Source organism: Heterodontus francisci, chromosome 22 (genome assembly GCF_036365525.1).
Source record: "Heterodontus francisci isolate sHetFra1 chromosome 22, sHetFra1.hap1, whole genome shotgun sequence".
Classification (NCBI taxonomy): domain Eukaryota; kingdom Metazoa; phylum Chordata; class Chondrichthyes; order Heterodontiformes; family Heterodontidae; genus Heterodontus; species Heterodontus francisci.
Window position 1 is genome coordinate 56973484 of NC_090392.1, and position 24943 is coordinate 56998426.

The window sequence follows — 24943 nt, forward strand, 5'->3', positions numbered from 1 at the left end:
CTCCACAGTATTATCCTGATGTGGTCATTCCTACCCGTCACATCATAGCCAACACGTCATTCTCAATAGATTTTCATGCCTGCCCATGTGATCACCTCAAAAGCATCCCAAGAATCCATCCTTGCCTCTTCCTATTCTTTGCCTACATGTTCCACTTGACATTATTTACATGTTTAGCGTCAGCATCCACATGACAGTAATGACACCCAGTTTGACCTTTTTACTGTCATCCTCAATTCTGTATTCAACACAATGCTCTTGGATTTCTTGCCCAACACTGCCAATGAAGCCATCCTATCCTGCCAAAACCTCCACATCCATGCTCCGTATCAGAGACTGAATCCAACAGCAAGTAACCTCTGTTGGACGCTGAAGTCAGCTTCAAATCTTATATTCTATCCATCAGCCAGAACTCAGGGTTTCACCACAACTATAATCCATCTCTGCCCCTACCTCATCTACATCAGAGTTGGAAATTTCCTTTCTGCAGCCAGTTCTGAACTGGGGGTGGGGGTGGTGGGGTTTCAGGGTGGGGAAGAGTAACAGTTTTTTGCACTAATATTGACTGAGTTCTACTTGTTACCTTTCTGTACCCGCAGAATTCCTGAATAAACTGTACCACGGCTTTAGATATTTACACATTTTAAATTTTATTTAGTGTTTTCAAGAAGCATTGTCAAGATAATGGACAGTAAGGCAACCTTTGATCAGTTCAGAGAAAAATACAGACTTGATTTCAACCCTATTAGTGTCAAGCCCCATCAGAAGCCAGAAACACTGATTAATAAGGCATAGTGTCCGATTGCTTAAAGGAACTTTCATTATAATTTATAATAAATTGATTCTGATAGAGCCTAGTTATTCATCTGGAAGATTTACATTGATTTATAGGCAAGTGTTTTGTATTCAGCCTTTTAACATTATGAGGACATGTGACATACTGAATTGTTTGTTTCCTTGATTGCTTTATTCAGAACAGTCTCATGGAAGAGCTTAGGGTTATCATGAATAAGCTTTAATGGTTGTAAGGTACCCTAGTTGTGTGCATGTTTGTATGTTGGAATAGAATTTGGTCTTTTCTCATATGATTAAAGTTTTTGCTTTCTTTTTACTTATATGCTTGTAGATTTGTACTGTAGCTATGAATAATGAAATGTTTAAAGATGTTCATTCCCAAGATGTTTTAAGGTTTAATGTGTCAGGGCACAGGAAGCTGCAGGATGTATGATTCGTGTCTCTTCATGGCCATCTTGTGAAATGAGATAGCCATGGAAGTGAGACAACAGGACAGCATGGAAACTGGGTTGTTTTGAAGGAAATATTTCTTTTGGGGTCTCATTCACAGCAATATTTGTCATGCTATAATCAGTCAGCAATGACAGTGTTTGTGAGAGATGGCCTATAAAGATCTTAAGCTTTTCTTAAGTTGTAGAGAGAGTCAGATTCAAAAAAGATCAACAAGGTCACGTGCTCACTTCGGGAAAACACAGTAATATTGTGGAAATCTCTGTATCTCTACTACTTAAAGACAGTGTCTGTCTGGACTCAGTTAATTACAATAAACAGAGAAATGTTGCAAATCTATATGGAATTGAACTGTTTGGTGAATACTGTGGGCGTTGTAGCCAAGTCCAATCCTGTCGGTGTATGTACACTTCCGGCAGAGCTCATTAGAGGGCAGTCGGGAGTTGGGGTCCTGGCTCTCCCTCTCTTTTGAAACCAATGGTGCAAAAGTTCACCATTTTCGCAGTTGATGTCAGCCAAACCAACCACGGCTCATTGATTGAGGTTATACACTTACTATACCTCAATGCAGTATATCACTTGAAAGTTCTTCAGTTCAATGGGTTTTACTGGTTTGTACCTGGACTGTTAGATAAAGTGCCATTGAGGAGCAAGGGGCTTAACTTTCAAGAAGAAAGGGTGCCGCCACCATGCCAATTTCAAGTAACATTGAGCTCCTGGAAAACTTTACAACCTTTGGGTTAAGACTAGATATAAATCAGGCCGATAATGAAAGTAAAGTGTGAGGTTGCCTCATTATAGTATTATTGCCTCTAATTGAGAAGTTTGTGCACGCAAGGCCCTCTCCAGAATTTGAGCATTTAAATTCAGCCACACTGCAGTGAAATACTGAGTGAGTGCTGCATTGTCATCTTTCAGACAAGATGTTCAACCAAGGCTTGACTGTCCGTTCAGGTTCATGTGCAAGCTCATTAATTTGTTTGGAAGAAGAGTCGGAAGTTCACCTAGTGTCCTGGGCAATGTTCCCCCAACAATCAACACCAGTAAAAGAAAGTTAACCAGTCGAAGGCTGCAATTGTGAATGATTCCTGGCAATCGGCAAAGATCACGGGGTATGGGGGGTGGGGGCGGTGGTGATGGCATTGGCAAAAATTATAGGGCATCATGCGTGAGTTCACAGGTTTAGAGAGAATGGTCATCTGATCGCAGTAGAAGATTTGCACGAGGAGCTATGGGAAGAACTCCTACTCCTCATGGCTCACAAGCAGTGCTATAAAAGGCACTTAACAGTTGCTCCCATCTCCATTTACCTGCCATGTTTCCCCAAGCCCTGGAAAATTCGGCCAGCCAAACAGACTTCCAACCACACTGTGGGAGCCTCGTTAAAATATTAAAATGAACCCTAAAAATAGCACCAGGCACTTACGTGGCAGGTTGATGGTTGTGTTGCGCGATTTTTAACCTCCTCTGCCTGTCGTAGGGCATTAAAATTCATCCCTTTGGGGTGTCCTAAGGCTTTGAAAGGCACAATGGAATTGCATATTTTTTCAAGAAAAATATTTCAAATGTGACCAGAGAAGCTAATCATTCAAAAACTGCCATTCCTTGCACATTCAGATTTATAAGTTACATCATAATGCTAAACATTTACTTAGATGTCAAAATAACTATGAATTGACTGATTATTAAATAAATATTGATTTGCATCTAAGTTTTATTAAATTTGCCACTTTTGCAACGAAAATGTAAATCCTCTTTTAAAGCTTGTTGTCTTGTCTTTGATATTTGACAAGGACTCGATAATGTAAAGGCGATTAAAGTTTACACTGTCACAGCAGCCGATTGCCAAATATAATGGCTTTCCTTTTGCAACATTTACAGATTTTTTATGTTGTTAAACATTGTTAAACATATTCTTCAGGAGATTTTTTTTATTCGTTTGTGGGATGTGGGCGTCACTGGCTAGACCAGCATTTATTGCCCTTGAACTGAGTGGCTTGCTGGAGGTCATTTCAGAGGGCATTTAAGAGTCAATCACATTGCTGTGGGTCTGGAGTCACATGTAGGCCGGACCAGGTAAGGACAGCAGATTTCCTTCCTTAAAGGTCATTAGTGAACCAGATGGGTCTTTACAACAATCGACAGTGGTTTCATAGTCATCATTAGTCTCGCGTCACGGGGTTGGGGTAATATTTTCTCATGGATTGAGGAATGGTTAATGGACAGAGAATAGAAAATAGGAATGAATGATCATTTTTGGATTGGCAGGTTTTAATTAGTAGAGTGCCACAAGGCTCACTGCATGTTCCACAAGATTTTTTTTATATTCGTTCTTGGGATGTGATCATGCTGGCAAGGCCAGCATTTATTGCCCATCCCTAATTGCCCTTGAGAAGATGTGAGGATGATAGCATCGTGGTAATATTACGGGGCTAGTAATCCAGGGGCCTCGACTAATGCTCCAGCGACAAAAGTTCAAATTTAAATTCAATTAATTAATAAATCTGGAATAAAATGCTAGTCTCATTAATAATGATCATGAAACTAATGGATTGTTGTAAAAATGCATCTGGTTCACTAAAGTCCTTCAGGAGAGGAAATCTGCCATCCTTACCTGGTCTGGCCTACACGTGACTCCAGACCCACAGCAATGTGGTTGACCCTTAACTGCCCTCTGAAATGGCCTCACAATCCACTCAGTTGTATCAAACCACTCCAAAAAAGTCAAATTTAAAATATATATCAAAGTCTTAGTTGAGGGGACCAAATGTAATGTATCCATCTTTGCTGATGATGCAAAGCTAGGTAGGAACTAAGCTGTGAGGAGGATGCAGAAGGAATTTACCAGTTAAGTGATTGGGCAAGAAGGTGGTAGATGGATTATAACCATTTTGTTAGGAAGAATGGCAAAGTTGAATATTTTTGAATTACGTGTCGGAGTTTTACCAGGCCTTTGGCGACAGGCTGGGAGAGGGGGAAGGCTGGTAAAATGGTGTGGGAAGGCATGGGAGTGGGTGCCTGATGTCTTTCTGCCACCATGCCATTTTTCTAGCGGCAGGAAAGGTGATTGTTCGGCAGCTGACCGGGAGGCCAATTAAACCATATAAGTAGCCAATTAAGGTCCACATTGGTGGGGGGATAAGGGGGGCTGCCATTGCCGTGAGGGGAAACCATCCAGTGTATCCTCGCAGTCAATTAAGTGGTCACTGCTGGGGCCACTGCCCCAATTAAGGATGGTGGCCCACCCAAAAAGCTGCTGGCCCAATCAAGAGCCAGCAGCCTCAGCAGTGCCACCGCTAGTGGTGGCCATTGCTAAGGTTGTAGCTGCGAGGAGGACACCCTCAAAGAGGGGAGGGTGGTGTTGGGGTATCCGGGGTCTGCCTGCCTGGCCCCAGTGAGCGGGCAGGGCTGCTGAGGGCAGGCAACGCCATTGCTACAGGGTGATCATTCCCACTGGGGGAGTCCCCTCCATGGACCATGGATTGCCCCTAAAGGAGTACACCCCCTCCCACACCCCCCATTGCAGTCCACTGGAAGTCTGCAAGGTTTCACTTGCTGGGACCCTTGATGTAGGTAAAATGCATCCAGAGGCAGAGTGGGCCTTAATTTGCCACTTAAGTGGCTCAATTGGTTTTCTAACGGATGGTCGATCTGCCACCTTTCCCACCACTGACAAAATGGCGTGGTGGCGGGAACACATTGGGCACCCCTCACAATGCCTTCCCGCACATTTTACCAGCCTTCCCACCATACAGCCTGTCACCAAAGGCCTAGTAAAATTCTAGTCGTAGTCTAGCTGAAATTATATAGGTTTGAGTAAAACCGCACCTAGAGTATTGTGTACGTTTTTGGTCTCCTTTCCTAAGAAAGGATATACTTGCTTTGGTGGTGGTGGTGGTGAAACAAAGGTTTACTAGATTGATCCCTAGGCTAGGAGGACAGATTGAGTAGAATGGACCCATATGCTCTGGAGTTTAGAAGAATGAGAGGTGATCTCAGTTGTCACGCACACCAGAAGTGTGATGATACAACAATCATGGACTAACTCGGAAGAGTTATGAAAAAATAGACTTTGTATTTAAAAAATGAACCTGTATTTTAAAAAGTGAACAATGGTCCAAAATGGCCCTCAACGAAAAAGGGATTGGCCATTTGTGTAGTCAAACTGTCTGACAAAGACACAGATCTGAGAGGTGTCAATGGAACCCATCCTCCACCCATCCTAAAACATTCCAGAATTGAATGTTGTCTTCTGAAACAAAGGAGGTGTGAAGTAGCCATGTCCTGGGCCATTGTGTGAACACCATGGGGAAGAAACAGGAGGTGAGAGAGAACAGCTTTACCTTTTAAAAAAAGACAGCCAGAGAGAGACTCACCCAGGAGAGAAGCAACATCTAACAGCTTATGTTCCAGCCAAGCCAAAAAGCACATGCCCTGCTGCAGAATCTGATATCTACAGTATACAGCAGTGAGAACTAGAAGTAACCTACCTTCTTCAATTGAATCTTCGAGCAAGAGAGAAATCTACACTCATCTCAGGCCTGCATCCATCTGGAACTTGATTTTGAAGAGAATTCAACAGGTTTGTCATAACCTTTCCCCCAACCACCTCCCCCACCCCCCCCCCCCCCACCCCCTGCCCCCCAAAAGCCACCTTCCTTTTTCCCTTCTCTATCTGTCTCTTTGTGTATGTGCGCAAGCATGATCATGTTGCAGTAATTTCGGGATCAGGCATATTGGTCAATAAACAATTGACTTTGTTTTTTTAAAACCTGTAAGAAATCCTGTCGCTGTCTGTTTGAAAAATACAACATCAAGGGGCTAAACTCTGATACAAATACACTTGTTGCAGTCAGGTAGGGAGTTGCACAGTGAGAACCACCCATTACACACCAGGTGGCCATAACACGTTAAATGTGTAAAGTACTTAGAGGGCTTGACAGGATAGATACTGAGAGGCTGTTTCCCCTGGCTGGAGAGTCTAGAACTAGGGGTCATTGTCTCAGGATAAGGGGTCAGCCATTTTGGACTGAGATAAGGAGAAATTTCTTCACTCAGAAGGTTGTGAATCTTTGGAATTCTCTACCCCAAAGAACTGTGGATGCTCAGTTGATAAGTATATTAAAGACTGAGACAGATAGATTTTTAGGCACTAAGGGAATCATGGGATATGGGGAGAGGGTAGGAAAGTGGAGTTGATGTAAAAGTTCAGTCATGATGTTATTGAATGGCAGAGCAGGCTCAAGGGCTGTATGGCCTACATCTGCTCCTATTTCTTCTGTTCTTATGTTCATTGTACTGAAGATTGTAGATTAGTCCTTTCATGTTACAGTTAAATTCCAAACTGAGAAAACAATAACAACAATTACTTGCATTTATATCATGCCTTGAATGGAGCAAAATGTCCAAAGACATTTAATAGGACCATTATCAAACAAAATTGACATGGAACTGCATAGCACAGGTCACCAAAAGCTTGGTCAAAGAGGTAGGTTTTAAGGAGTTTTGAAGTGGCATATGATGTTCTGTTGCCCAAGAATTGGTGTTAATATTATTAGTAGGGATTGTCCTGCCCATTCTAGCTAGAGGGCGAAGGCAGAGAAAGAGCAAGACCGTAGTTTTTAATTTAATTGAAAATATTTATCATATTAAACTTGATAAAAGTCAAAGGTGAAAAAATATTGCTGCTTCTCAAATCTGAAGTGTTCAAGGTGCCTTTTCCTGCCTGGTAACGGTCAGACTGCATGCAATAGGTTAGTGTCAGTTTGAATCCACATATTTTTAGAGAGATCGTTAAAAATGAGAAGCCAAACACTTTATCATGGTGCCACTCTGCTGCTGGGACCAGCTGGGGGCCAATGCAGAATAGCAAATGTACGACAAATTTATACCTTTATGCTAAAAGCATTCCATTTTCTTTGCAAGGACAGCAGAGCCTGTCAGGGTCATTGTTTTGTGTACTGTACTTGCTCCTCTTTAATGAGCGATAAACAAACCTTTGCTGCACGAGACACCACAAGCCCCTTGGGGTTTCCAGGATTATTTAGCAGTTTCCCTATCACAGTGGATATGTATTGTTTCTGAATTTTAAGGAGACAAGAATTGTTAGGAACAGTGGAGTTGATGAATATCATTGGTGCTTTTGTATTGTTTATACAGACCCCTTGATATGTTTTTTTACAGCACATAGATATTGAAATGTCCTGTGATGAATTTTAATGTGTGTATGTACATGTAACCTTATAGTGTTGTCTATGTCACCATAAGGAAATGTTACTATGGGAAACTGCCACCAGTAGTTTCCAACACAGATGTAAAAGACCAAAAGCCAAGTACTGTGGATTTTGGAAATCTGAAACAAAAATAGAAAATTCTGGAAAACTCAGCAGATCAGGTGACATCTATGGAAAGAGAAACCAAGTTAACATTTTGGATTGATGACCTTTTGTCAGAACAGATGCAATAGCTCAAAGAATGTCTGCAATGCCATTAAATTTATAATAGTGAGTAAAACCTGCATGTATATTAGGGGTGATATGAACTGATGCAGTAGTTAATGGGAAAGGCTGTCACATATAGTTTCATTTCTATGTCAAAATCTAATTGACTATCAGAGAAATATTCTTAGTGTACTGCAGTATGATGAGCTCACTGGATTTTATATATGCATGCCTGGTTGTCTACTAATGGTTACATGCAAATCACCATTGCTTAAAATTCCTCACATAAACTCTGTAAGGATGTGGTAGCCCAGTACTTATGGTATTGGACAAGATATCCAGAGTAGAGAGTTCAAATCCCATTCTGAAAGATGCGGTGGGATGTTGGTACTGGAGAATGAAATGAAGCTTTTCAATTTTAACTTCAAATATCCACTGTCACCATGAAACATTCCCAGGTTGGGTACAACCGGGACAGATATAAAACAAAAGTACCACTCCTCCGCCCCAAAAATGTGCCCGCCTTAGTGTTCCCCGAGCGATAGGTTGGGGATTAAGAAAGGAACAGAGAATGGCCTGTTTCTGTGCTATAGATTCTACATAAATCAAACTGATTGCAGCACCAGTTTTTCAATGTGCCCTACTGTAAAGCTAATAATGTCACAACAGCACTTCTTTGTATTTAAAAATAACTGTGATAGGTTCCCATCGACATGCCCAGAATAAAAATAAGAATTAAAGTTGTATTTTAAATATTCAAAGAGAAAATGAATTAAACTCCAGCAATGAAGCTGTTCATTTGCATTACTTACTTTTCCATTATTTTTGCTGCATATTTCTCACTTACATTATATTTTCTTTGCCACATATTGTCTTGATTTCTTCTTTTTCTGCCAAGAATTGTAGGTAAGCAATATCTCAGATTAGCAGTTCCTGTGTAAAGCCTGTCTCCCTGGTGACATCTGTTTCAGTTCTTAATTGAGAATGGCATCCAAGGGCTGGTTTTAAACAGGAACTGAGAGTCTGCTGTGGCACCATTTGTAAGTAAATCTTAATAGAAAAAGTTATGCTGTGGCAGCTGAGTAACTTTAATAAGTGAACATGAAATAATTATATAAGTAAGCATTTTATTTCAACAGGGCAATATAAAGTTATGAATCAATTTACTTCAGGTTTAAAAATCAATCTTGTATCTAAAATGGAGAATTTCATTAGTATAAAGTGTTGCACAATAAATAACTTACCTACTTGACTAAAGGGTTTTTGGAACTTCAGCTCAAAAATATAAGTTAATGCTGGATTCATTTACAACAGATTTGGATACTGTGATGAGATTGTAAGGTCTTTCTGGATGGATGATTTAAGATGGGCCATGTGTCTGTTTTTAAAGCTGATTTTAGATCAAAGTTCAGGTCTCGGGAGATTAGACTGACTGAGCTGCTCAAATGTTTTCATTTTGAAATGTGCTGTCAGTCTTCCAATAAAGCAACTACACTGTGGGGGCCCTGGATTCCACACAGTCACACATCTGGCCTCGGCACTTCCACTTATGTGGAATAGTCACAAAGTCACCAGAATTTATTGTTGCAGCAGCAACTACCCTCCATTAAAACCAATGGCAGGCAGGCCGAGTCAGTGAATGGATCCTCCTAGCTGTTAGTTGGAGACATTACCTAGATGTAGGAGCTAGCTGTGGGAAACCGATGCCACGGGAGCTGATGCTTAAACAGCATTGTAAAAGTAGCTTTAAAAAATCCTTGACTGATAAAATACAGCCACAAGAACAAAAAGTGAATCTGAACAAAAATGTTTTGCTCGCAGGTTAAGATTATAAAAGACAATCATTAAGTGCACATTTTTATTATTCTGCAGCCACCAAAAATATTCTCCTATGACCCTGCCTATAGTGCACAAAACCAATACTGCTACTGCTCTAGTTCAGATTTTGGCTCCCAGTAATCAAAGTTTGGTAAGTTCAGCGAGCACAAGTGATTGAAGTTACCAAATGGTCCTTTTTTATGGATATTAGTCGGGTGTTGTTGCAGCCAAATAATCACTAAAACTGTCAATATTCATTGAGAACGACATGCTGTGGGTCCTTCTAAAAACAGTTAAGTAGGCAGCAACACAAGTTATTGCATCGACTGCCGCACTTGCCAAAGAATACAAAACATTGTGACTGTATTTAATAAATGCCTTAGTAGAAAATTCACCAAACATTTGTGTAATTACACATTTACAGAGCTGGACCAGCAGTCATGTGGTAATCAGTTTACAAAGAATTGATTAAAACTTGTTGCAAAATGCTCAACATGGGCTGAAAACTCAAGGGGGTTTATTGGGTATGGAACAGCTGTGATACAATTCTTAATTGGTTGAATTAGCATGAGCAAAAGAAGTCTAATTTTATTCTTCGGAAGAATGAAGCGTTCATGAGAGGTTAGACATTGTTTTTTTTCTCAGACAAAATGCATGTCATATATCTGTTATTAAGCAAAAAGGGTACGGCTTCCTTCCACCTCAGCACATTGTCCCCATGGGGCATTGCTGTAGCATACTTGGAAGGAGAAAGACAGCTTGAGAAAACAGAGAGCCACTGGTAGTCTCAGTTCCATGATGCATTGTTGCTGCAGATATCGTTACAGCAGTTGGGACATAAAGTCCAACCACTGTGCCTGCTTCCTCAGAACCCATGTATTACTGCACAGTTAACCATGTCAGCCCAGGTAGCACCCTCGTCTCTGGTACAAAAAGTTGTGGGTGCCAGTTCTACTCCAGGAATTTGAGCACAAATCTAGGCTGACACTTGTACTAAGGGAGTGCTGCACTGTTGGAGGTGCCATCGTTTGGATGAAACATTAAACCGAGGCCCCATCTGCCTTCTTAGGTGAATGTAACAAAAGGAATTCCCATGGCACGATTCCAAAGAAGAGCAGGGACATTCTCCCAGCTGGTCTGGCCAATATTTATCCCTCGGCCAACATCTAAAAACAGATTACCTAATCATTATCACGCTGTTTGTTGGATGTTGCTGTGCTCGAATTGGCTGCCACTTTTCCTATATTACAACAGCTTAGAAGCACTTCACTGTCCATAAGGCATTTGTGACATCCTGAGTATATGAAAGCTAGGTAGGTGTGCATCTGTAAATGGCAGTGGGATGGTACCAATAGGTGTGCAGTTTACTTCTGATGTAGCCTAAGTGACCTGCTTGACAGCCCGACATTGTTCCTCCAAAAACACAGGTCATAGGGCAGGAATTTCCACTGGGCAACCCTTGGGCCTAAAACCATGGACGCACCAAAAAATGGCAATGTCAAAACACTTGGCGCAAAGCATCATGACCAAATAACTTTTTTTTCCCAGAAATAGCCTCCAGTATTACAGTCGAAGCTTTACACTGCATTTCTGTGAAGAATGCAACTTAGCAGTCTTGGCTGCCCATTTAATATGGTCAATAAATGTCAATGTGAATACAGAGCTTGCATGGAAATCTGAATCACATTATCTGCATCTAATTTTAATATAATTAACAACAAACAAGCAAGTGTGTCCAATGTCAGTCGACAATCCAACGAGGAATTAGATGAGGAATAAACAGGTGGAAATCTTATTCTAAACTACCAGAAAAATTATTGTAGTGTGTCATGTGACATATTCTGAATACCTGAGCCTGCTTGGTCGAGTATTTTGGAACAAAATATTAAGATAATGATTTTTTCTTTGCTAAGGGATCTCGGAATGTGTTGAAACAAAGTGGCACAGAATTTACTGGAGTGGGGCATCTCAGCTGTTGGTTCCTCACCTTTCAGCTAGAAAATGTTATGCAGCATAAATTACTGGAAGTGCAATCTGTTAATGAGGCATTTGGGATGTTGGTGAGCAATGAGACCAATGGTCTATTTCCTTAACCAATGAGATTGAAGGATAGTGAAACAAAACAAAACAGAAATGACAGAGAAGGAAATAGGGTTCATTAGAGTCAAATTAGGGACATAAAGGGAAAAAAAAGAGGACGTTTGGATTAAGAAGGAGAAGGTACAAAAAGAGACAAAAAAGGAAAATTAAGATTTTTTAAAACTTGTACAATTTTAGAAACCTCTTTGAACAATTCACTACCAGCAGGAACGAGACTCGACAGTTTCAGTTGTTATCTTTCTCCATTCATCAAATGGGCCCTTACACAGTTAAGTACCAGCCTTAACTTTCCAGATGACTTTATTTAATATTAAGATCATACGTGCAGACATTTCTTGGCAGCGAACCATTAGACATTACCACAAGGTAATCTGCTTGTTTAAGCTGCTTTATGTTTTTTGCTTAAAACAAAAATTTGCACCAGTGTCCATCTGCCAGAGCTTGGCAGCGAGCTGCTGGTTTAGTGAGACTAATGTCAGAGTGGGGCAAACCGTTCAGCAATTTCTCATGATTCACAACTCATGGGACATCTCATCCTTGCTAGAAATTGCTGGGCATTAAAGTCGCTGTTATTTTACCAGCACTGGACCCAGTGGACTGCTGATTCTTTTCTGCCTTGGTGCACGAACAGGTAGTGTTGTAAAAACTTTGAAAAACAGGGCAAAGCACTACTCTGAGCCATAGATATAATTAAAACTAGCTGATAAAACTGGAGCTGTTGATAAAAGATGAATGATGATGTGAAAGTTGATGCAATGCTTGTCACTCCTATCATAAAGCAGTCGGGTAAACTTTACTTCAAAGGGGTGCACTTCTTGTGTTTGAGGGATAAAAGATGACCAAACTGATAGCAATTATGAATTAAAATGTTAATGAAATGTATATCAGGTTATTGATGAAAAGGAGGAAATAGAGGAGTATGTTAAGCATGGGACTAATTGGATAGCTCGTTCAAAGAGCTGGCATCGACACCATGAGTTGAATGTCATCCTTCTTTACTGTATAATTCTTTGAGTGCTCTGCAAAATGATGCATGGAATAGAAGAAATTTGGTTAAAAGATATGCCACAAGAACAAAGTGCTCGAATCATATGAGCATTAAGGTAGGAATAGCACAGTGACGTAAGCATGGGGTAGTCATGGACACTAGTGCAGATGTTATTAGCAAGAAACATATAAAGCAGCCTAAACAAATGGATTATATTGTGGTAATGCCTGATGGCTTTAAAGATATAATTGAGAATGGAATTGTGTTTGTGGATGGTTGGCTTTGGAAAATGAATTCCTTGGTGGCATAGAATTAGGTAATTATTCAGCAAAGCTATACTGACTGGAATTGTGAATTTGTTTAGAGACAAGGCTTAATGGAAGAATAGAAAATTAAATTACTAGCAGATTTTTTTGATGAAACACCAGTGAATGCTGAATGGAAGCTTTGAGTTGCAGCAAATTTGTGCACTTCATTTTTGTTAGTTAAAATAATGTGGGCATCACCTTGAATCTGTTTATTGATCAAGTTGCTTTTTGTATATTGGGTGGTCAAACAGACAACTAAAATAGAGGACTTTTATTTTGCAAGTTTCACTCCGTGCAAAGGTTGGGAGCACAAAAACTGGACTGCAGCAGTTAAAAAAGGCCACTCACCACCACCTTCTCAAGGGAGGGACAACAAATGCTGTACTTGCTAGCAACTCCCACATCCCATGAAAGAATAAAAAAAGACTGAGAAATGTTTCTGTGTTACGAATAGACAAGTGAAAATTTGCTATCGTCTGACATGTACATAAGCAACCCCTAGACTGTTAACTTCAACTGTTTTCATATTGTTTCAAAGGAGTTTTAACACTTCCCATTCCAAAAGTGCAGGTCTCAAGGGAGTGCATTGCCATCTCCATGTAACCTGCTGAACTCACTAGGACTGACATCCAGAAAAATAAAGTTGGTGTTTGATGTTCAGATGCAGCAATGCAGTCCTCAGCAGCCTTCTCATATCTGCCAGGTTTGCATTGAGGTTTCCATAGCAACCTAAGACCCTTACTTTGAAAACCAGTGCTAAAACACCACAATTACATAAATATTTAAACAGCTCAAGTCTGTGAATGTTTGAATATAAGTAACATTACAGACAATGACACCATTTGCAACAGTGTTCCAAAGGCAAGAGCAACAACATGGCTAGATTTCCTGTGCATCTTTTGTAATCTTGCCTTCAGAGTGGAGGTGTGGCTCACATTCTAGCAGCTTTTGTCATGCTGATTCAGTCATAATTCTTGTGGAGTATCAGTCATTTGTCTCTGATGCTGTGGAGAGTTGTTGCTGACATCCCAATCAAGCCCATCGACCTCCATGTATTTGGACAGCATTGAGTCCAGAAACAATAGTGAATGTAATGCTACAAGAGTAGGTTATATTTACGAAAGGGTGTGAGGAACATATACATAGTTAATTAATTCTTGACAAGTTTAACGACAAATGGAGGAGTAGCTCAAGCTTTGACAGAACAGTTAAAGCATGGAGAAAACTAATTGCTGTTGTACGCAACAAAAACAGAAAATGCTGGAAATACTCAGCAGGTCAGGAGAGAAAAAAACAGTGAATGTTTCAGTTCGTGACCTTTTCAAGGCCTGACCAGCTGAGTATTTCCAGCATTTTCTGTTTTTGTTTCAAATTTCCAGCATCTGCAGTATTTTGCTGTTGCTGTTACAGGCACTTGTTTAGGGCCACTCTAAGGATTATAGTTTTTTCAGTAAAAGGTTTCACTAGCTTGAAACTTTCTATCTATCAGATCCTAATGGAAACAACTGTAACTTTTCAGTGTAAGTATAAAAGCCAGCATGTATTCTAAGGTGCACACCTCCTGAACTCATCCAGATGAATCTTTCAAATTGGGAGGGCAATTCAAGGAGAAGACTGAAACAAAAGCTTTATTCTTTTATTCCTGATTGGTAAATTCAAGAATCAATTCAAAACACAAGAACCATATAATTATTGTTTTAGTCAAGGAGCATGAAACACAAACATGTAAAAATGTTAAAGTTCACAATGTCATTGATGTACATGATACAAGATTGTAAGGATCAGGTGTTAGCATGAATGTTGGGTGAGAAGGATAATGGTAACTCCAAAGAGCTTAGTGGTAGAGCACATTAAAGCTTCAACATGTCTTAATGTGGTAAGATATGGCAAATGTTCACACCCAAGATCCCCCACCCATTGAACTCAATGGAAATAGAAATCAGGAGAGATGTAAAATGGACCAATTACTCACTGTCACTTGTTTTACATGATCACACAAAGTCAAAATTTACCCCAGTGAGTTTAATTATGTGCTTGGATGCATGTCAGTTAATGTGAACTAACCTGACATTTTGTCTTTCAAAATGAGCCTTACCATGCCTCCAAGAGTTTTAGCTGAAAATCGAGATGTTTAAGAGTTAGAATGTTATTCAACAGTAATGAGCTCAATTGTTGACAACATAACATTAACCAGTTCAAATATAATCTGCCCAACTTTGTCAGTTTTTCATGTTTCCGTTTCTACCCTGCCTCAACCTGCACCTTCTCTGCTTTTTACATATTCTTGGTGTCTTGTAAATGTCTTGAATTTCTTTGATTCCTTTCATTATGCCTCTTATGGTCTCATGGTAATATATTTCTACCGTTTTGCCATCTCCTGTTTTCCATTTAAGCACTTTAAAGGTCATTCTACTTCTTGTATTTTTTTGTGTTTTCTTCCCCTGCCCTTCTACTTTTTTTTCCCTTTTCAAATGCTGTTCATTTATGTCCTGCTTGCTTCTTCAGGATTTTTAATACTTCTGTCCACTACTTGTCTGAGAGGATCTATTACACCATTTCCACTTATGACTATTGATACCCACATAAACCTCTTATATTTCAGTTCTTCAGAAGGTTCTATACATGAAACATTACACCAGAACTTGCTGTAAAAATAATGGCGAGGCTAATGGCGCTCACTGCTATTTTTGCACAGATTGGACAGCAGATTCAGGTGTGTGCAGCAGTGCAGTTAAATGCTGAAAATCCGGAGGTTGCAGATTTGCTGCTCCTCCATGTGCTGCACAAAAATAGCACCTTTGCTCTGAGTCCCCATTCATACATATTGAACGGCAAAAGTTTCTTTATTTACATTATTTATTCACAGAAAGTTTGGACTTGTCCATTTCAATCTATGTATTTTTATGGTGTAATAACTCTTCATTATTGCCAAACAACCTCCTTAAATGGCATTGAAAAGTAGCTTTTTAAGTATGAAGTCTCATTCAGTCAGATTTTAATTATTGTTGGAGATTTTTCAAAAACAAAAATCATTTTGTCTTTCTCTTTCTATCTTTCATCCCTCTCTTAATACAAGTGTTCGTTCCCTCTCTTCATGTTCTGTAGCAGAATTGATATTGAATTAATCCTTCCAATTTACACTTCCTGGTTCAGACTCATTGCTTTTCATTAAAAATACTTCAACCTGATTGGTTAAGGAGACACAAAGCTTTTTCACACTGGTGCCAGATGCCCCATAGATGGCACTGTGCTGTTTGGATATCTCATTCCTGCAACTTCCAGATCAAATGGTCATTGAAATTAAATGGACAAAGGAAAGTGTAATGAAAAGCACCCCATTAACCAGTTTGTTCTTTCCAGAGATGCTGCCTGACCTAAGTATTTCCAGCATTTTCCGATTATATAATAGTCCCTTGTTTGCAGCAATATTTCAAACCTATTGCCTAATTCAGCATCAATAATTCTCCACTGGTTGAAAATTATTTATAATTCATCTTGATACATGTTCACTGCCCCTAAAAGATCCTGCTGGTAGTTATAGTGATTCACCATATTGGAGAAACCAAAAATACTCAGCTGGAAGCCTTGTATTGCTCCGTAATAAGGTCCTTTATGCTGCCATTGTAATCATTTGAGAGATGATAAAAGATGTTATAAATGGCATTTTATTTTCATTGTTCTTAGGTATTCATATTCTGATGTCTGCTTTTCTTTTCTGGTCTCTCTTCAGGTGCTCTATTGACAGTGGAGTGACACGAGTGGCATGGTTGAATCGCTCTAGCATACTCTACGCAGGAAAGGATAAGTGGTCACTAGACCCTCGGGTGGTTATCGTGACGAACAGCAAAACAGAATACAGCATTCAGATAGTGGGTGTGGATGTGTATGATGAAGGCCCATACACATGCTCAGTTCAAACTCACAACCATCCCAGGACATCTCGAGTGCACGTAATAGTACAAGGTAAGGTCCAATTATAGTTGTTCTTGACAGTTTTATATAACTTAATAGAAAGAAAAGTAGCGCAGAATTAAAACTTTAAGAAAAAACAATAGCAATTATTCCATTTAAAAAGGTTAAAAGATTATTAAAATTGGTTCCGTAATCCAGCATCTGAATAGAATTCTTTTTGTAAAAATGATTAAAATAAAGATAAAATTGAATTGTGAAATAAATTTAATAATTATAACAAAGCTGCTATTTCTTCGTAAATCAATCTTATTCTGCATTGAACAATTAAATTCAACCAATTTTCAATTTTAATCAGTAAGACGATTATTACCAAAATACTACGCAGAATCTTTATTTCAGGGGAGTGCAGCTTTAAAAAGTTTTGGTAAGTCATTGAATAACATTGCAGTTTTGTATTACACCAGACAAGTGCCAAAAATGTTTGAGACTAAACTTGGTTGTAGATTTAAAGATTTCATATGTAAGTTTGTACAATCATTTCTTACATTAGTAATCAGTTTATTTCCTTAAACCACGCAACACACACTAATCAGTGTGCCCATGGACTCTTCCTGGCCTGATATTGGAAGCACCATGTCATTCCAGGATGATGTAGGATAATGCAAAAATGTTAAACGCTGAGTCTTCATCTGGTGCAAAGTTCTATCTCAGCCTGAGCAGTGGTTGTTGCACTACAATTGGCCTCAAGACCCCATGGCTAGAAATGGGAAAACTCAGCCAGGACTGCTGATTGCTTATCTGTTAGTCCTTTTGGGAAGTGCACATTTATAGATGTTCCTTAAGGACAAGATCGAGCTTGGTTTTGATCCCTGCCGCAGTTGAACAGCCATCTGACTAACATTGCCTCGACTCGGACATAAGTCACTTAGATGAGGTTCTGGAGAGCTCTGAAATGCAGTAAATATGTAATCCTTCAGGCGAGAAAAGAAGAATGTATTTTCAAATTGTAACAGTCTGTCTAAATTTTTTTCTTTATTTTATACAAGTGTTAATATTTTCTTCGGAAATGTTTTGAGTACTGCTATGATCTAGGTTTCACAACACTTAGAGATACATACATTGGGGATCACACATAGTTTGACATTAGGTGAGGGATGCTCAGTGGCATGGATGGGGTAATTTCTAGTCAAAGCACGAGGGACTAATGAGGATTTGGGATATGCTGCCAAATTTCTATTGTGGTTAAGCATGGTGCAGGGGCCTGTACGTTTAGCAGACAGTCCTTGTGTTGGGGGCCAGTACTGGGATTTTTCATGGTTTTTCATGAAATTCAGGCACAAGTTTCCAACCTGCTTCTCTGAGAGGGGGATGAGTGTGGGGAGGGGGCTGGGTGTCGGGGGAAGTCACCGATTTCCTTTTTGAGCTTTGTAGTCCCTATTTCCTACATTACAACAGTGGCTATACTTCAAAAGCAGTTCATGAGCTGTAAAGCGCTTTGGGACATGCTGAGATCTGAAGGGTGTAATATAAATGCAACTCCTCCCTTCCTTCCTTTTTTTTTCTCTTTCATTTTTCTCTAGTGTTTTCTCTGATATTTTGTCTTGGTGCAAATTTTAGCAAATGGAAGGAGTTCTCTGCTGCAGTCCTCAGGAAGTCACTGTGAGTCCAGAATATTATGAAGAGGGTAGGAATTTTTAGATTAGGGAGAATCTATATATCAGGTGCCAATAGCTTCAAAATCTAGATTGGTTCATAGCTGATATTTTAGCTACATTTTAATAAGATGACGAGTGAGCAGTCTGAAATTTGGGATAGAAGGCTTTCCTCTGGCTCAAATTATAATATGTAGGGCAGTTGTGTTGGGAGCATAGTATTCATTAAGAGAATTAAGTATAGATTTACATAATCATACATGTTTCAGCAGAGCTATTCAGCCCATAGTATTGAGCTGCAAACCAGAACTATTTACTCTGCTTCTCAGCTCTTTCCTCAAATTATTACATTGAGTCTCATAAATCTAATTTTGTAAGCCAATCCTGGCATATTGTTTAAAGAGATGAACGACGAGTCTGAAAACCTGATCAATGGCAATTATTGGTACTGAATCTAACAGCATCTGTTCTTAAATATCCTGATCTGTCACATTCTGATCTGTAATGTTCGCACAGAGGATCCAATCTGGGTCACTGAGAAAATTCAGCTGCGATCCAGATGTTCTATCTGTTGTTCTACCTGCTAGTTTACTAAAGAATCTCCTGGAGAAAATTGGGACCCTATGCTAAAAATATTGTCTGAGTTGGAATAGTATATTTGGCTATCGCTCTGTCCTGAGTTAAACACACAGGCCCTTCGCCAAAGGCATTCCCAAGTGCACCAATATCCTGTTAGAACTCCTAAAAGCAGGCAGTTTAACTAAGATGGACAGGCGCCATGTCTGTATTGACAAGGCTGGAGTGCCTGTAAGATGGGAAATTGGGGTGCTGGTAGTGGTAGCGGCTGGAAATTGCAGCTTTAGTCAGCTGATTGGTTCCACTGGTAGCAGGTGTAGCCAAGGACAAGAATCAACCTATTTTTAAGACTGAGTTCCTTGGGGCAGCTGATCACTTCACAACTCTGTTGCTAGAGGCATCTGGGGAACTAGTATGAATCCTGTCCGATTGCCTCATCCTGCCACCCCCACTCCCACTAAGCAAATTACAACACAGTGCAGGAAAAATAGTGTGATGACTCAGCACAAACTAGCTCCACTCCAATTTCAAACCTTGCCAGGCCCTGATGACACAGATAATGCCTATTTGTGGGGCCGGGTCTTGTGCTCATCTGGAAAGCGGATTTCGTGGAGGGGGTTGGGGCTGGAGAATCAGAGCGGAACCACCCACCATGGAACCCGGATCCACTCTTCCCTGGGGCAGGATAGGCCAATGACGAACTTCCCGCCCAGAGGCCAGTTGAGGCCCTTAAGTGCCTATTAACGGCCAATTAAGGGCCTCTTCCTGCCCCCACGGATCTTAACAGCAGGCGGGGGGTGGGGGGGGGAGCCACTGCCATGCGGGGAGGAAGTCTTGTAAAATAAGGCCCCTCCCTTTGGGCTTGAGGGGGGTCCCTCCTTCGTGGGCAATTTGTGGCCCATGGAGTACTGCCCCAGGAGTACCCCCGGGATCCCCCTCCCCATCGACTGAACAACCAACTCCCCACCACCACCCCCCCACCAGGGCCTTCCGGACTGGCCCTGGCGACCCCGCCTCACCTACTTGTATTCCAGGGTTCCACCACTGGCCCTGGGCCTGAGGCCTCTGCAGTATCGGCAGTAACCACCGCTTTCAGTGGCGCTGCCGATACTGCTGAACTGCCAGCCCTTGGATTGGCCGGTAGCTCTTGGAGGCAGGATCCCCGTCCCGATAAAGTCTTTAAAGGGAGGGGAATCCCGCCTCCTAAAATATTGACCCCAGAAGACCGGAAGGTTGCTCCGGGGGGCCGAGAAAATGCTGAGGTGGGGTTCCCCCCCCGCCTTTACGGTCCAGCGCTGGGATCCCCGCCTCCTGCACAAAATCCAGTCCAATGGGATTAACTCGGGAAATTCTGGGCTATAATGGTTTAATGGTTATATAGAATGTGCAATCCCTTTATTGTTAAAGCTTTAAATATAAAATTTTGTTTACAATTTGAATAGAGAAAAGACTATTTCTAAATGATCCCTGACATGCCCTTAAACTATTTTATAGAACCTCTCAATAAATCCCTAATAATGACTTGGCAGTTGTCAATCATCCTGTGTAAATGTCATATATGTGAAGGATATGGAGACAACCGACAGTCAGTGCATGTCCTGTTGGCCACCAGTGCCACGCAAGCAGCATTAACAAAAGCAAGGCCAAGACTGAAAATAGTATCTATTACAAATATTAACCAGTACCCAGAGTGACCACAAGTTTGCAATCTTAAGGGTTTAACTGACGGCCTTCAATCACTTGTGCTTTGCCCTCTGTGTGGCATCATTTGAATCCCTCGGTTAGATTGTAGCCTTGAGATTATTGGAAGTTACTTTTTCTCAGCTAACACTGTTCTGAAATTATTTGTGAAGATTTAGAGAGATTTGTTTTTAACCAACTAGCTAAAATGGCTTGTATGACACAAATTAGTAAAGATAGAATTAATTTATTTTGGGGAGAAATCTGTATTGGCCGTGGGTAGAAGAGGATAAAATACTCCGCTTAGGCAATTCCTATATGATTTTCTGAAGACTTAAGGATATAACATTGAGTGTAATATAATAAAAAATACAAACAGTATTTAATCTGGGTTTAATTTGAAAGCACTGATGGCTATTGATTTAGATAAATCTTAAGATGGAACATCTGCAGCTTTACATGCTGGGTCACTCATAGCTAACTGGGCAGTAATTTTAGAGCCTGCTGTGTTCATAATAGCTGAAGACATCGCTCAATATTTGCACATTGAGAAAAACTGCACACAAGATGATTCTAATTTTTGAAACTTGTCTCCAACTTTCTGCTGCCTCACTTTGATCTATGGTAGTTTAGAACAGCAAAGACTGGTCTTGATATTGCACATATACCGACAGAGGTACAGAGTTTATTAAAAGCAGAAGCTAATCCTGCACCAAATGTACTGCATTATACACACATTTGCAACTAAACCTGGGCCATACTGCATCCAAAGGCAAGTGTTGCACGCTGGCAATAAGCATTTAAGGACTCAGCGTGTCAGCATTTGCTCACAAAAGTAACGCAGACTTGTACTCGTTACCTTCCAATTCGTTCCTACTCAAGTCGGGTTGCCATTGTTCTCCCTTTCCTTTCAGTGCTGCTTTCAAAGCTAATAGAAGGGATTATGGCTTCTGAATGCTGTAGGCAGGAATTCTGACAAGAACAAGAGTTCCCACCTATATGATACAGAAGCTAAAATCCCTGTTGTTAGCATCGAGAGTTTTCTTGAATGGAGAGGGAATCAGTCTGATGGAGTCAGGTTGGAGTGGAGTTAGGCAGTCCTGTGAAATGAAAGGAGCAAATGGAAGGCAATTGAAGATGGGAAATGGATAGCAAGGTAGGGAAGAGGCAATGATTGCATTCAAGAGACCTGTGGAGGGAGAAATGGATGGTAATAAAGGGGAGAGAAAGGAAAAAAAGGTGGGAGAAATGCTTTGCCGTGGGCAAAGAAAGAGAGTGCCAACATTCAATAAGCATGAGCAGGGGGGGAGAGAGACAACATGAAGATAAGGGGGGGAAATGGTGCTAAGTTCAATTGGGGAGTGAAAGGGAGAAGATTGTGGCTGAGATTTTGGGGTCCCAAGTGCCACTGGTGCCAGCTCTATGGGAGCCACAAAGCCATAAAATGTGACTTCTGACGTGTCCCACCTGGCATGCGCGTGGTTGTGCCGTATGTGCGCTGGTAGTTTAAGGAGAGGTCTGATTGCGATGTCAGTCTGCCATTCCAGCTGATTTAATGCACGTTTTACGAACTTGATCTGTGCTTGTCCACTGAACACCTGTTCTAATCACTCACCTGAACATGCGTTCAGCAACACAAGGGATCTCCTCCTCCACTAGTGTTATTTAAAGGGCCAGGCATCCACCTCTCAGATGAGTTGCTTTTGAACTACCTCTCTGTGGCAAGGTTAGTTGAAGTGCTATGGCTTGTTTTTGAAGGTTGTGGTGAAAGGCTGCATACATTCAAGGAGACCGGAGGATCTGGTGCATTGGCACAATGTGTGGGGGCTGCGGTTGCAGTGTCTCTGGTCTACAACATGACTGAGAAATGGTGCAGAGCCTGCAGAGAGGGGAAGCTCTACAAAGGGGAAGGAGGAGTAGGGCTCTGCACAGAAGGCCCCACCCACCATCGGTTTTACAAAGGCATTTCTCTTACCTTTGCCCAACCCAGGGGCAGTGCCTGAAGCGACTCAGGTTCAACAAGGAGGTAGTCACAGAACTGTGCCACCTCCTTTAACACAATCTGGAGCCTTACACCAATGTGAAGATGGTGCTGCCTGTGGCTGTAAAGGTCAAAGTGACATTGAACATTGATATGTTCTGATCTTTCCAGGCGGGAGCGGACGACATATGTAACAACTTCCAGTAAGACATCCATCAATGCATCAAGGATATGATGAAAGCCATCAATGCTAGGACAGATGAATTCTTCAACTTTTCCCTCAGCAGGGAGAAGCAGGATGAGAGGGATCGTGGCTTTGACAGGATAGCAGGGCTCACAATGGTACAACTCCCCACTGATTGATAGCATGTGGCTTTGTGGGCCACCCATATCAGCAAGGAGAGGTATAGGAACCACAAGGGCTACCATTCAATTCATGTGCAGTTGATGTGCAACCATGCATAGTACATCATGTCAGTGAATGCCCACTATCCTGGCAGCAACCACGATGCCATCATTGTGAGGCAGTCTGTTGTTCCAGCCATGTTGCTGCCTGCAAGAACAACCAGAGGATGGCTGCTCGGGGACCTGTACGTGTGGCTCATGACTCCCCTCTGCCATTCGAGCATGTGAGGATAGCGCACGCATAATGAGAGCCATGAAGCCACCAGGATTCGCCAGTGCTGCAGTGGAAGCTGAGACAGTGTCCACCAGATGTTGCATCATGGGTGGGTCCATCAGTACTGTCATGAAGTTGGCCACCATTTCCATAGTGGAAAGGATGGGCTCCAAGTCCTGCACAATGCCCTCTGCCAAATTGGAGCCAGACGCCTCCGTGATCCTTGACAGTGACAGGAGACTGTCTGGCAGGCCTCCAAATGCACCAAGCATCTCGCTGTGCATCCTTATCAGTGTTTTCCTGTGTGCCGTCCCATTGAGGTCCTCATCTGAGTCCCCTATAGCAGAACTCATCTGTGACCTCGCCCTCTGTTGAGCGAGCGCATGAGCCACCCTGTCCCCTCTGGCCTGGCTGCAGCCCACTTATGCTGGTGAGTCACCACATGCAGATCCTGCCTCTATACTGGACACAAAGGTATACACAGCATGGGTATCTAAGCTGGTGGATCAGAGTCTGAGATCAAGTGACAGGGCCTCTTCTTCACTGTTGTGGTTTTGATCTCTCACACACACTCTGTCACACTCTCTCAGGGTTGCTGGGCTGGCCAGAAGGCAGTTCTTGGGTGTCTGAAAGCAAGAAATTAGAAGGGGAGGGTTGGGGTGAGGGAGGGGTTGGGGTGTAAAGCAAGAGGTCCACGGTCACATCATCTGCAACTTGCACATCGTCCCAGATAGCAGGGTGAGGTGGAAGTTGAGAATGGGCATACCATCGTCCTTAATGTTCTCAATAACGGCAGATGCTACAGACTCTGTCACAGCCCGCCCCTTGATGTTAAGAACTATTTCCACCATCGGGCTCGGATGAAGGCATGCCTGGCCCTTGCCAGTTCTCTGATGCTCCTTGCAATTATGTCCTGCAAGAGAGAGGACTGAATGTCAGTGATTGTGTTGCTTTGAGTTTGGGTGATGTGATTACCATAGCTGAATAGCTGGAGGAATGTAGAGACAGCGAGAGGTGAATATGAGACTGACAGCATTAGAAGGTATGTGAGGGTGAGGTGGAGTATCTGAATGTTCAGTGCAAGTCTTGAGGGATGGGTGTGCGGTGCATTGAGCAGCATGAGGGGTTTGTGGAGCCATATAAGATGTCGCGTGAGGATGCATTCGCTGATCTTGACCACCTGCATGAGGCCATTAAACCTCTTCCGGCACTGCTGCTATGTCTTCAGAGCCAGAATCCCTGGCTACTTTCTCCATTTCCTTTGGAAGGTGTTCCTTGAGGGCTTCCTAATCCTCCCCCACTCCCCACACCCACTGCACAGAAGCATGACTTCTCTCCTCCTGTCCACCTCCATGCATAAGGTCTTCAGTGCCAGATCCCTGAACCATAGAGCCCTCTCTCAGCCCTGGTGTTTTATTTGTCCAATTTCTACTTGCTGCGCTAACAGTGCAATGGCCACCTTTGGTTCAGTGTGGCTTTCCTTTTAAAGGCACAGACTGCCTTCAAGAGCTGTAAGGGCGAGCCTCACACACTTTTGCGCCCCCTGTTGAGTATGTAACCAGCCAGCAGCACAAGTCCTACTTGGCTGCATGCTATAGTCATATAAGTGAGGGGGCAGCACAAT

General features: G+C 41.7%; 1 protein-coding gene across 7 annotated transcripts in view; it reads left to right on the forward strand.

Moving 5' to 3' along the window:
* The window catches only part of opcml (opioid binding protein/cell adhesion molecule-like), a 1070268-nt gene that overhangs the window by 422164 nt on the left and 623161 nt on the right, over nucleotides 1-24943 (forward strand). For all 7 annotated transcript variants that reach the window (XM_068053861.1, XM_068053862.1, XM_068053863.1 and 4 more), the window contains one exon: nucleotides 16630-16862. In XM_068053861.1, coding sequence (XP_067909962.1) covers nucleotides 16630-16862 — 233 coding nt within the window. The remainder of the gene's footprint in view (nucleotides 1-16629; nucleotides 16863-24943) is intronic.